This window comes from Ascaphus truei, chromosome 3 (assembly GCF_040206685.1).
Source record: "Ascaphus truei isolate aAscTru1 chromosome 3, aAscTru1.hap1, whole genome shotgun sequence".
NCBI classification, from domain to species: Eukaryota; Metazoa; Chordata; class Amphibia; order Anura; family Ascaphidae; genus Ascaphus; species Ascaphus truei.
In genome coordinates, this window is record NC_134485.1 from 380,297,275 (window position 1) to 380,311,268 (window position 13,994).

A 13,994-nucleotide genomic window follows, 5' to 3' on the forward strand; every position below is an offset into this window, starting at 1 on the left:
TAGCCCATGGAACCCAACATGGCTGCAGGCATAGAATTCTGCAAAGAAGGGGCAGAATCTTATTGGAGTGATGGGGATGCCTGGTGCAGCGGCCAGACAGGACTGCAAAGAGAGAAGTCACTGGAGGGGGGAATGTGTTTTCGAACATATTAGCTAAATTTATAACCCTTCAAGCTTAAATCCTAGATTATTCTGGTTTGTTAGGAAATAAAATGTAAATCTAGTGGGTAATAGAGTAACCGAACTGAAGAATCAAAACTTGTAAATGTTAAATTAACAGAGTATCCCCTCTAATTGGATCACCCCTGGGAACGGTAAGAACTGCCCTGTGTCCTCAAAGGGCAACTAACATAGGCCCATCTTGTTATCCTCTTCAGATATAAGGCAGGTGATGGAAGGAGGAAACACCCGGGTAATCAACTGGGGTCCATGCTGAGTCCACGGTTAAAGCCCAAAGAAAGTTGATGGTCAGAGATCCTCAGCGAGGTGGAGAAGGTACAGTACTGTAGGCCTCCTTTGTTTTTTTTAGTCATGCCACAATCTATTCTTGGTAGGAAGGAGATAGAGTTGTCACATCCTCCCACTGCAAGTTGGTCCGGATTGGTATTTCAAACTACTTAAGTTTGAAGGGGGAACCCTACCTGTATTTTACATTATATTGTTGTAGGATCTCTGAAAGCTCTTCAAGGTTGTGTCAGCAGGTTAAGGTGGTAGAAGCAATATTCCGGTATATCTGAAACAATTCCTCAAATTGGATTTCTAGAAGGGCTTTGGAGGAGGACCGGATCAGCTCTTTAGTGGTGAAGTATTAGCATTCTACCAATGAATTGCTGGGACATAACACCCAAGTCTCCCTAAAAGGCTTCTCTCTAAGAGAGACTCCCCAATATGCCTTCAGTGACCCTGTCCACTAAGCCAGTGTAGATGGGGTTAACAGCATGAGGAAAAGAGACGCTTCAAAGACCACCTGGAGCTTATCAGTTCCAACCCCCCTCCCACCCCCTGCATTTCTGCCTGAGGTCCAGTACTGTGCTATGCTGCAGTTTCATTCTACCAAAGGCTGGGTCCATGGTGAGCGCGCACTCCCGACCGTGCGCATGACATTACCCGTGTTTTAGTTGCAGCGATTTGTGCACTGGGTAGACGCGATGGGGAGGTGTGGCCGTGATGTCACGGAGCTGGTTTGCCCTCAGTGGGCGAACCTCTCACGTGAGCTGGCCGTCGCGCCGCAGAATCAAATTTATCTGATTCTTCGCACCCCATCGTGCTGGCGCAAATGCGGTCTATAGCCGCAATCATTGCCTTAAACACGTGCAGTCTCGCCGACCATGCACAAGGTCAAAGAATCTCTTTGACATAACACTGGGTCAATGTTTCAACGTATCCTGCCTATTGATTGTAAATAAACTCCTTGAGGCAGGGCCTCTTCTAATAACACATTGTCAGCCTATCCTACCTCTTCTAACACCATTTTAATCCTGTCTGTAAATGTTACTTATGCAAACTGAATGTAAAACCTTTGTTCATTTAATACAACCATATATTATTATAATTCTGTCTTTTTCTGTCTGTCTAATGTGTACCAAAATAATTGCGTTTCATTGTAGTTGTTCTCAAACTGACTGTAAAGTATTGTGATGCCCCCTAAAGAGGAGGCCTGTATTTACTTAAAAAAAATAAAATGATAATGAAGTAATGGACCCGGGTGAGTAGGTCTTTGGGCCCCAAGTTTCCAGGCTCCTGGGTCTGGGCAGCATGTGTGCCTTGTCCAATTCGAGCTTTTCAGGATTTACATCTGGAGCAGATATACCTTTAGTTGGTCACTTTCAACTGTTTTTGGAATATTTCTTAGTCGGAGGTTATTCCTTCGAAAATAGTTTTCTGCTTTTTTGGGGCTTTCTTTAAGGAAGAGAATCTGCTTCTTAAGATAGACTAGGTTTCGATTGGCAGGATCTTAATGATCTACCATCTTAGCCTGTAGAGCGTTCGGTCTTTCTCCAATAGAAATGAGTTCTTGTTTCATTTTGGTGAGATTTTTGACTGGAAGGTTTGTATAGCATATTTAAAGAGGTTATCCATAACCTTATTATTTGAGAGTTGGTAATTCATTTCAGATTTCCAAGTTATAGCTTGACCACGCATGTGATAAGTCACAATTTATACACACTATTTGGGCTGAAAAGAAATGGGTAGTTTCCACTTTTTGAGATCCCAAAAGGTTATTCGATAATGATTAAATTTCCATTTTCTATCAAAAGTTCTGCCTAGAAGCTCACCTAACAAGTGGCCATCTTTTCAGGTACTTCACATATACCCGGGGCCCCTCCCTCCCGATTGATGCCTTTTTGAAAATGAAAGACCTGACACACATACTGTAATTATATAAATATATTTACATCATTTTTAAGTTACTTTGTGAGCGGAGACTTGGGAGGCGTTTGATTTCTGTATATTGTCTAATGTCACCGTGTTCAACAAGAGTTTGCACAGCTTGAGCCTCCTGTCTTCCCCTCCTCTCTTTACCGGCTCTCTGACAAGGACAGGGGATGGGTGGGTAAGAGTAAAGAAAACACTTGATTGACAAACAATTTCACATTCAGAGGCCCCTACGAAACGCTACTCAGCTCCTCCACCCCTGAAGAAGCGCACCTCTGCGTGAAACGATCGTCGGGTCTGGTTGGCGTCGCATATCATGCCGTCACACTGTGAGGACTAATACCTGATCCTGACTATGGTGGATCCACCCTGACAATGGAAGACACGGTTTTATAGCGACATACTTTCTTGCACCTCATTATTCTGCTATCATTACTAGGGCTGTATTTTATCTCTGACATTTATGGCTGACCAAACACAAATACTTATGATTACATACTGTGCTACTGCTATCTATGCTGTGTCTATCTGCATATTGATATAGGCTGTTATCCTACAGTATATTGTCAGTATACATAATATTGAGCCCAAAGTGTTTGTACAATATCACAAAACATTATTAACCTTTCCAGTCAGTTCAGGCTATGAGAGACTAACAGCACAGTGTACTATGCCAGTCTCTGTGTCTGTCACACTATAGCCTCTATACTCCCAGTCTATGAACTTGAGTACTGGTGTATTTTAATCTCACTGTATAAACAGTACTATTGAGCACTTAGAAGAGTTAATCGATAAATAAAATGTTATTGTTTGTTTTGACCTTCTGTGGTGGAGAGGCATCGATCACTTCGCTACTATAGACAATATTACTGCTACACATAGATGGCAGAGTGCAATTAAAGGGGTCTCTTTTTGTTGATCACCTTTTGATCAACAGTTTCGTCGTTATTATAACCCATTTCCCTTGCACCCACTAATTTGTTCTCTCTAGAGAGTATTAAGGTAGAGCGGTTGGTTATTCGTTTTGCTAACTTGGAAAGTTATAATATTTAGTCCAACTCCTTTGGTGGATCTCAATCCTCTGAAAACTGATTATTATTATTTAGTGCTAGTTTATAACTTATAGCTATGTATGAAAACCGGCTCTATGCAAAACACTGATAGCCACATATTACCATCTATAGGGAGTGTGTTATCTAAAGTTTCCTAGTATTAAAAGAGTGTATGGGAAAAGGGGTGGGTTACATGACACAGAACAGTACAAAATGTGCAGCAATAGCATCGGAATACTGTGCATTGAATTTATGTTAAAGACACTAGCACCGCCTATCATTACAGCAAACGACTACGGCAGCTGCAAAACCCCATTTGGCAGCCATGGCTCACCCGCGATTACGAGACCGCGTCATGCACATAAATACCAGGGTAACGCCCGTGGTTTCGCGTGGACACGGGAAAAGCAAGTCTTGCTACATCTGTAAGTTAATGCTAGATATGGAGAGTAACTGATGGAAAATAATACAAGACAACTGTTCAACCATGATTGTTTCTGCTGCATAACACCTCATCATGTACAAAACCCACGGTGTGATACCATTGTAAAATACAGCGTTCCACTGATCATTCCTGGTCGGTACAGAACACACAGAGGATTTACTCTGGAGGCAAGAGCTTCTCTGATTGCAACATGTTATGGAGAAAATAAACCCACCACATGACAGTCTGTGCAACAGTATGCAGAAGAGTGAGAAAATGATGCGATGCTTTGAGAAGAGATGGGGAGGTCTTTGAAATGGTGCAAGGGAATCTCATGCAACAAGTGGATGACACAAAGTGTAACAGTGCAGACAAATAAATAACAAGTCTATATAATTAAATACAGAAAACAGTGTGCCAGTTCATGATCATTGTGTAACCAATGTAAAAGTCTGGGTAATGTTCAGCCCTTCCCAGGAGAAAAAAGAAGAAATATTCACGCCATGTTTAAAACAGGTTAAATGTGGTGGACCAAGACCTAGTATGTTTTTTAATTAATTTTAAAGTTCATCAGGTAACATAATGAAGGAGAGAGAGAGAGTGGGTAGTGCGATACCTTTTATTTGACCAACATAAAGTTGATGTTACAAGCTTTTGAACCCCACTGGATTGTTAATTGGAAAAGCAAAATCTCGGCAGGAGTTTGACTTCCTTTGGCTTGCCCACTGTGCAGGACATCACTGCGTGTTGTGCAGGATACTGTGCAGACAAAGTGCCCACATCTCTTATCTCCTGGAGGAAAAAGCAGGCCAAGGTTGGAAGAAACACTTGGATAATTCTTATTGTAACGACAAGACTTTCATTTCCAAAGTCAAATGCTTGCTTTAAGAATGATTCTGTTTGTTTAAAAAGCCAACTGCATTTTTAAATTAAAATACTGTTGTGTGTTAAAAAAAATTAAAAATGGGAAACTGTCCCTTTACATGACATCAACAAAAACATGTATTTTAAAACAAGAGTATACTAGCCTGTTCCTTTGTATGATTTTTGATGGAGCTAAAAAAAATTGTGTATATTCCCTGTATTTTCCCCACACACATTTTGGGAAAACCGGTGAAGAAACAGTCAACTATTAGATCAAACAATGTGATCATGAATTAATGTAACCTACAGATACATACCAATTACCACTTATAACCGGACCGATGGACAGTCCTTTTCAGTGTTTAATGTAATACTGTACCAACAATGTCCCAGAAATACAGCTACAGCTGTTTTCAAAACAAAAAATCGACCCTTAAAATGCAGTCTAGATTATGTTTTATTATTAAGTTTTAAATTTCAATTTAGAAAGAAAAGTAATGATATTCACTATTCTTTCTGGAACAAAGAATAAACATACCAACACGTCTTCTTTGTTAATTAAAAAACAACAACATTTCTCCACATATAAAAGGTAAATGTGGAATTTATAATGCATGTTTCCACAGTGATACCTATAGATTGAAAGTAAAAGTAAACACACAGCTAGGTTATTTATCGTGTCAACACATATACACAATAATGTTTTTAAATGTTTCAAATCGTGTTCCCTTTATATTTAAACATTTTCAATACATAATCCAAGTACAATGAAGCTCCATCATACATAGATTTTTTTTACATTGGTTTTACACTTATTTATTCCCATAATTATCAATATATCCATGCCTTAAAAGGAGAAATCAAAGCAGGTTTTCTGTACCCCCTGCCCCCCCACCCCCAATGTTTTAATACAGATTTGAGGCAGGTCTCCGGTGCGGAGCCCCGTAAATTTCAGCTCTGGAGACCACCTGATTCCGGAGATACTTACCTCCAAAGGGGGTGCCGGTATCTCTTGCAGTTTTCTGCAGTTTAAAGCCCCCGGTCATACGGGCCAATAGGAAGCCGCACCGGATGATGTCAAGGCTTCCGATTGGCCTGCGCGGTCCGGGAGCTTTGAAAATAAGTCATAATGTGAACCCTGGAGTGGCTTACAGCCCCCACTATGGAAGCAAGTACCTCCGGAAGCAGGGGATCTCTGGAGCCGATATTAATGGGGTTCAGCTCCGGGGACTCGCTGCTTCAATCCGGTATAAAAAATGGGGGGGGGGGGGGGTTGCCTCTTTAATATACACCTGTAACTTTTTTTAAACTTTTGTTCCCACTGAAAGGCTTTCACTATTGCATTTCACCACGTTTTGTTTGAAACTAGAGTAATAACAGCGTCTGTAATTACTCTGACATGTGTTGAGTGTCAAACTAAAAAAAACCCAGTGAATCTTGGGATTGTATTTGAATCAATGTCATTGGACTACACCAATTCAAACCTCTCCATGGGAACCCCTCCCCCCTCCTCCCCCCCCACCATGTCAGGTTTAAGAAATAAGCAATGCACATGCAAGCAGGTGAATACAACTCATTTGCAAATGAATAGAATGCTTGATGGTTGCCTTACAAGCCTGATCAGGCTCAGGGCCCCAAGGAGAGGTTTAAAAACCACTGGGTTACACTATGGAGTCTACGAAGATCATACAGTATCCAAATTTTGTTTGTGTCAATTTTAGTGCTAAAAAGTTGTACAAACCTTTATAAAAAAAAAAAGTGTCTCGTATGTACGAAGGCTTCATACGTCATGCTCAAAGAGTTCTGTTTTTCCTTTTTTTTTTTTTCCTTTAAAAGTTATACTCCAACCTACATTAGTCTAGCGAATTATGGACTTTAGGAGCTACCATGCATATTTGCACTTACCTCATTGCCACATTGCTGCCATCAATTACAATTGGCCGTAAGTTTTCACTGTCATCGATCACCTCCTGGTAAAAGGGTGATTCTGATCTCTGAGATTCAATGGATGCTTCTCGCATCACCGTGCTACTTACACCACCATTCTGTTCATTCTCACACTTGCTGCCAAGTTTGACAAGCTCCCCCAAAATGTCATTAATTAAAGCTTCAGTGCCAAGCTTGTTGAGAACAAGCAGGACCTGTTCTTCCGAGTAACCTAATTTAAGTGCAAAGTCCAGTTTGGTTTGGTAGTCCTTTACCACGTCTGGTGGTTTCTTTATCTCTTTAGTAATCGTCAGAGCTTCCTCTGTTTTAATGTCTTGTAAAATCTCATTCCGCTTTAGTATATATGGCTCTATACAAAGTGATCTGCATAGCTGTTTATGCGTCTTAGTTACCCTACACGGTTCTGCCACAAGTCTACCTGACAGCTCAGATTCGTTGTCAGAATTTGTGCTTTCTTCTGAGTCACCACTGGAACTGCAAGTCTCTTCAGATGTGTCTTTGTCTGAATCCTCTTTCCTGGAATTAACTTTATCCATTGTTGGTTTTTGCACCATGGACCACGGTACAATTGCACTTGTGTGTGAATCACTGCTCTCCACATAAAGATTGCCTAGGCTTTGCCCCAGATGATCCTTTAAACCCATGAAGCTGCTACATGTATCCGACTCCACCTTGCTGTTGTTTCTGTATTCTTGATAAAATGACTTGAACTCCTGAGAAAGGGAAAAAGAAAATTACTAGATGCCATCTCCCCATTTATACACATTACAGAATAAAAACAACACAGGCTGGGATGACATCTCCCCCTTACAAATGCCACGACTATTTTGATCAAACCTGGAAAGATAACTATCAACGCCTATGATTCTTTTGTTGCTGTACAATGCCTTCTAGATCTCTTAGGCTATGTCCCCGCTGCAGTCAACCGAGCCTCCCACCGGCTCCTTACCTCCTTCCTGGCTGGCTGTCCCAGGTGCCTACATGCTCCTTGGCTCACTGCGTACTGTGACGCGTCAGCCAGCAGGGGCCACAACAGGATGGTAATCCCGTGCGGCGACACGTCATATGGTGCGCCAGGGAGCTAATCAGAGGCCAGGTATGTGACATCATTTTCTCACACAAGGAACTTCCCTTTCTTTACTGGGCACCCGTGTTAGCAGAATTGCTATTGAAAGAGACAGTCATCGCAAGACACAGTGCCACAAATGACAAATACTTTCACTGGTGAAATTTAGAACTATAAACACATGTGTTTTATTAGCCTCGGGTAACACTGGTATTAGCAGATTACTGTATTTTGTTAAGTATTTAAACCGTGGATAGGATTAACTGGGGGTTGAGCCGGCGTCGTGCCCCCCCCACCCTCCATCATGGCCGCATCCACCCGACCCATTTTGGCCACGCCCCACCCGCGCCTAAAGTGATCCCTGCAGATCGCGGTGAAGTGCCGTGCACGCGCCGCCAGGATGCAAGGCGGGCGTGCCGGCACGTGCAGTGGTGCCTTAGCCTTAAGCATTTAAATGGTGCTTACATCTTTTCACATTTAAAGTCATGTACAAAAGAGAATTCCTTACAAAATCTGTTATATTTTTGCAGCCTTGGCATATACACTGTATACTTAACAAGAAGGTTTAACTCAATAAGATGCTGCTTAGTAGCTAAAGATCAAGGAGTATACAACCCTAATTTATGTAACCATTGCTATTACACACCAAGGATTTCTATCACATGAACTTGCTTCTGGAGGAGTAACAATCTGATGAAACACGGTTTGCTCTTGGATTTCAAGAATCCTGAAGAATTCTCCAAAATGTCATACTTGCCACATTTTAAAATATTAAAAAAAAAAAAAAATTGTCTTTTTTTTAATACTATTTCCCAATATTTTAACCGTCAATTATAAACTTTATTAGAAATAAAACATTTACACATTTGTCAAACACGCTACTTAACTATTTGAGAGACATCGAAAGGCTTGAAATGAAGTCTATTGTTTAAACGTAAGCAATATTTCACAAACAATTGCCATGGTGCCTATTTTATTAAAGGACGGTAATGACAGTGTAAGAGGACTTGTTTAGAGCACTACGGTGTCATTTCTGCAATAGTTGGTTTGGGAATAATTATATTTTCTTTTAGTGCAATGGAACCATGTCCCTGAGGCAATATAATACTAAATTATACACTTGCAAAAAACTTCAAAAACACACCTATTAAATATCTACTATATAAGGACCCTATACATAACAGGATTGTCCTTAAGACAACCCTAGCGAACATCTGGGAGTACATTCAAAACAACACAAAATGCTGGTGGCTGGAGGGATTACAATAGCAGACATATGAATATCAAGACAATTCAGCACCACACAAGGGAAAGTACAACCTTCTGTAGACACACGTACAAGCAGAAAAAATGACTTGTACAACCCTCCAGGAAATATCGTGTTTGCTAAAAAATACCGTGTACAGCAAATACCACTTGTGGGTTTGCACATTTGCATGTCTCAGACAGGTCTGCAACCCTGTGTTTGCCCATTATCTCTTAGCATACAGTGCTTCCACTGACGCCGGGGATTCTGGGTAATAACATGCAAATGAGGGTTGCAGACCTGCCTAAGACACACAAATGTACCCACAAGTGGTATTTGTTGTACACTGTACGGTGGGTTTTGGTCACATTTTTTTTAACAGTAAACCATTCACCTGCAATGGTGTAATTGTTTTGCACTGTCCCCAAGACAAGACGCTAAAACACAACACACACTAATGACACAGTAACGCACACAGGAAAAAAAACCATCTCCAGCATAGTTCCTCAGCACAGCCTTCTGCTTCAGATGCCTTGAAGGTTATTTTAAGTAATTGTGTTTACGTTATAAGAAACATGTTGATGTTTTTGTAAGAATATAGTGTGGGAGATTCTTTAAAATAGGCATTAAAGCATGAATCCCTCCCAGAAGACTATATGAGTTTAACTCAGGAGAAGGAGCGGCTCAGTGAGTAAAGATACGGACTCTGCCACTAAATTCTGGCACTCAATTCCCGGTGTTGGCTCCTTGTGACCTTGGGCAAGTCAATTTATCTCCCTGTGCCTCAGGCACAAAAAAACATACATTGTAAGCTCTACGGGACACTGACTGTGTCTGCAAAATGTCTCTGTAAAGCGCTACGTAAAACTAGCAGTGCTATACAAGAACAAACTATTATTATTAACAGTAGCTTGTTGTATGTATGTATGTATGTATGTATGTATGTATGTATGTATGTATGTATGTGGAATGAAAACTGGTTGAAGGATAAACAGAGGGTTGTCATAAATGGCCCTTTTTCAGGTTGGGCTAAAGTTGTGAGTGGGGTTCCTCAGGGACTGGGACCCCTGCTTTTTAACTTGTTTATTAATGACCTTCAGGTTGGCATCGAGAGCAAAGTCTCCATCTTTGCTGATGATACTAAATTGTGTAAGGTAATAGAATCAGAGCAGGGTGTAATTTCTCTCCAGAAGGAATTGGAGAGACTGGAAACGTGGGCAGGTAAATGGCAGATGAGGTTTAATACAGATAAATGTAATGTTATGCATTTGGGATGCAAGAATAAACATTAAATGGGGATAATTGGGGGAATCCTTGATGGAGAAGGATTTAGGAGTGCTTGTAGACAGCAGGCTTAGCAATATTGCCCAAAGTCATGCAGTAGCTGCAAAGGCAAACAAGATCTTATCTTGCATTAAATGGGCAATGGATGGAAGGGAAGTAAACATAATTACGCCCCTTTACAAAGTATTAGTAAGACCACACCTTGAATATGGAGTACAATTTTGGGCACCGCTCCTTAGAAAAAATATTCTGGAACTAGAGAGATTGCAGAGAAGAGCCACTAAATTAATAAAGGCGATGGGCAATCTATTTTATGAGGAAAGGCTAGCTAAATTAGATTTATTTACATTAGAACAGAGGCATCTAAGAGGGGATATGATAACTATATACAAATATATTCGGGGACAGAACAAGGAGCTTTCAATCAACTATTCATCCCAAGGGCAGTACAAAGGACTCAGGGGCATCACTTTAGGTTGGAGGAAAGGAGATTTCACCAGCAACAAAGGAAAGGGTTCTTTACAGTAAGGGCAGTTAAAATCTGGAATTCATTACCCATGGAGACTGTGATGGCAGATACAATAAATCTGTTCAAAAAAAGGTTGGACATCTTTTTAGATAGGAAAGGTATACAGGGATATACCAAATAAGTAAACATGGGAAGAATGTTGATCTAGAGATTAATCCGATTGCCAATTCTTGGAGTCAGGAAGGAATTTATTTTTCCCCTTATGAGATATCATTGGATGAAATAACGCTGGGGTTTTTTTTGTTTGCCTTCCTCTGGATAAATAAGTAAGTATAGATATAGGATAAAGTATCTGTTGTCTAAATTTAGCACATGTTGAACTTGATGGATGTATGTCTTTTTTCAACCTCATTTACTATGTAACTATGTAACTATGTATTTATGTATGTATGTATGTATGTATGTATGTATGTATAACAATGTTTTCCCCCACCTCTGGTAGATTTGGCCATTACTGATCGTGTGGTGCATGATACCTGTTGGTAACCATTACTCAAAAACAGCAAGCTTGACCCTACCTGTCCTTCTAACTATCGACCTGTCTCCCTCCTGCCTTTTGCCTCCAAACTCCTTGAACGTCTTGTATTCTCTCGATTGCTACACTTTCTCAACACCTATTCTGTACTAGACCCTCTACAATCTGGCTTCCGCACTGCTCACTCTACTGAAACAGCCCTCACTAAAATAACTGACGACCTCCACGCTGCCAAAGACAGAGGTCATTACACTCTGCTCATATTACTCGACCTCTCTGCAGCATTCGACACCGTGGACCACCCTCTTCTCCTTCACATTCTCCATACTCTTGGTATTCGGAACAAAGCTTTATCCTGGATCTCCTCTTACCTCTCCCATCGTACCGTCAGTGTCTCTTTTGCTAACACCTCCTCCTCCTCTATTGATCTCTCTGTGGGGGCACCCCAGGGCTCTGTCCTGGGACCCCTTCTCTTTTCTCTCTACACACTCTCTCTAGGTGACCTAATCACATCTTTTGGGTTTAAATATCACCTCTATGCTGACGACACACAAATTTACCTTTCAACCCCTGACCTTACACCTGCTATACAGACCAAAGTTTCTGAATGCCTCTCTGGAATATCATCCTGGATGGCCATCCGCCGACTGAAACTTAACATGGCAAAAACAGAGCTCCTTATACTACCTCCCAAACCTGGCCCTACTACATCCTTCCACATTGCTATTGGAAATACGATCATTCACCCAGTAGCCCAAGCACGCTGCCTAGGGGTCACACTTGATTCCTCTCTCTCATTCTCCTCTCATATTCAAAACGTTTCTAAAACTTGTCACTTTTTCCTCTGCAATATCACAAAGATACGCCCTTTCCTCTGTTACTCAACTGCCAAAACTCTGACTCAGGCCCTCATTCTCTCACGTCTCGATTACTGCAACCTCCTGCTGTCCGGCCTTCCTACCTCTCACCTGTCTCCCCTACAATCTATCCTAAACACTGCTGCCAGAATCACTCTACTCTTGCCTAAATCTGTCTCAGCGTCTCCCCTGCTGAAATCCCTCTCCTGGCTTCCGATTAAATCGCGTATCTCACACTCAATTCTACTGCTCACTTTTAAAGCTTTACATTCTTCTGCCCCTCATTACATCTCAGCCCTAATTTCTCGCTATGCACCATCACGACTCTTGCGTTCTTCTCAAGGATGTCTTCTTTCTACCCCCTTTGTATCTAAAGCTCTCTCCCGCCTTAAACCTTTCTCACTTTCTGCCCCACACCTCTGGAATGCCCTTCCCCTCAATACCCGACTAGGCCCCTCGCTATCCACCTTTAAGACCCACCTTAAGACACATCTGTTTAAAGAAGCATATGAGTAGCACTGGATAATCATGGACACATGACACAAAGCTTGGCCCCCTGCAGACGCACTTACTAGTATTCCCTCCTACTGTCTCTGTACGTTCTCCCTACCTACCAATTAGATTGTAAGCTCCTCGGAGCAGGGACTCCTTCCTTAATGTTACTTTTACAGTATGTCTGAAGCACTTATTCCCATGATCTGTTATTTATATTTGTTATTTATATGACATGTATTATTACTGTGAAGCGCTATGTACATTTTATGGCGCTATACAAATAAAGACATACATACATACATACATACAACAGGAGGGCTGAGTCGTCTGCCGGTGGTTGTGGGGATACAGACTAGGCTTCTGGGGTCATACCCCACATATTTTTAGCAGTGCAGCGCCTCCATCTGCCGTAGGCTTCAGGGAACTGAAGATGATCTCCCACGGTAGAACCGATAACCTCACAGACCAGGCCGGAGGTATGATAACAGGAACGGTTTATTGTCTGTACACCATCAGCAGTACACGGCAATCTTCTGCCCAATACAGTCTCACGCTCAGCTACCCAATGAAGGATGGTCCCTTCACTACAGGCCAAGGGCACCTGCAGCAGTCCCAGCTCTTCCCTTCCCCTCTAGCAGAGACAGAGATATGGTAAAGACTCACACTCCCCCGGAGGGAAGAGGAACAGAGAAGGCCCTGTAAGGCTCTTGGCGGTGTGATCTGCCTCTCTCAAGGGGGTAGAGGCACTGCCAAATTTGGGACGGCACTGCCCTTATGTACAGCCAGGAAGAGGGCATCAGGTCTGTCCCATGATTGGACATGCTCAGGCCTGATGTCACCGCCTCCCCCTGCCACTCAAGTTCAGCAAGCGAGTGGGGAAAACCCATATCGACTACTGGCAGCCTGATTTTACCAGGACTTACTGCCAGGAGAAGGGCAGCTAGTAGCCAGAGGTGGCATGGCTACATATGTGTAATATATATATATATATATACACACACACACACACACACCACGTTGTAGCATATTTTAGTCCCAGATAAAGGCAGGAGACATCATACTTCTCTTACATTGGGTTTATTTTCTGGGATTAAATCAAATGCTAACAGGCCCTCCGTCTCTTTAAGTCCAAACAAAACATAAAAACACCTATTCCCTTTAGGGAAAATAACGTAACTTTTCTTCAACCCTTTCTAACAATAGCTGGCCAACTATACTGGTTCCCAGCTTAAAACATGCCCTGGCATATGCACCCCACATGAACAGTCTTAAGACAACAATAAAGTGTTTTTATCATCTGTTTGGAGACGACGTCCCCGTTTCAGCGCAGCTTTTCTTCCTAGGGGGACTCGGCCCCACGTGAGCTCAGAGAAACTCTC

At 41.9% G+C, this 13,994-nt stretch overlaps 1 protein-coding gene across 4 annotated transcripts in view; it reads right to left on the reverse strand.

The window, feature by feature from the left end:
* The window catches only part of ZC3H12C (zinc finger CCCH-type containing 12C), a 113,052-nt gene that overhangs the window by 9,025 nt on the left and 90,033 nt on the right, over positions 1-13,994 (reverse strand). For all 4 annotated transcript variants that reach the window (XM_075592327.1, XM_075592325.1, XM_075592326.1 and 1 more), the window contains one exon: positions 6,622-7,376. In XM_075592327.1, the coding sequence (XP_075448442.1) occupies positions 6,622-7,307 (686 nt within the window). In that variant the 5' untranslated portion in view covers positions 7,308-7,376. The remainder of the gene's footprint in view (positions 1-6,621; positions 7,377-13,994) is intronic.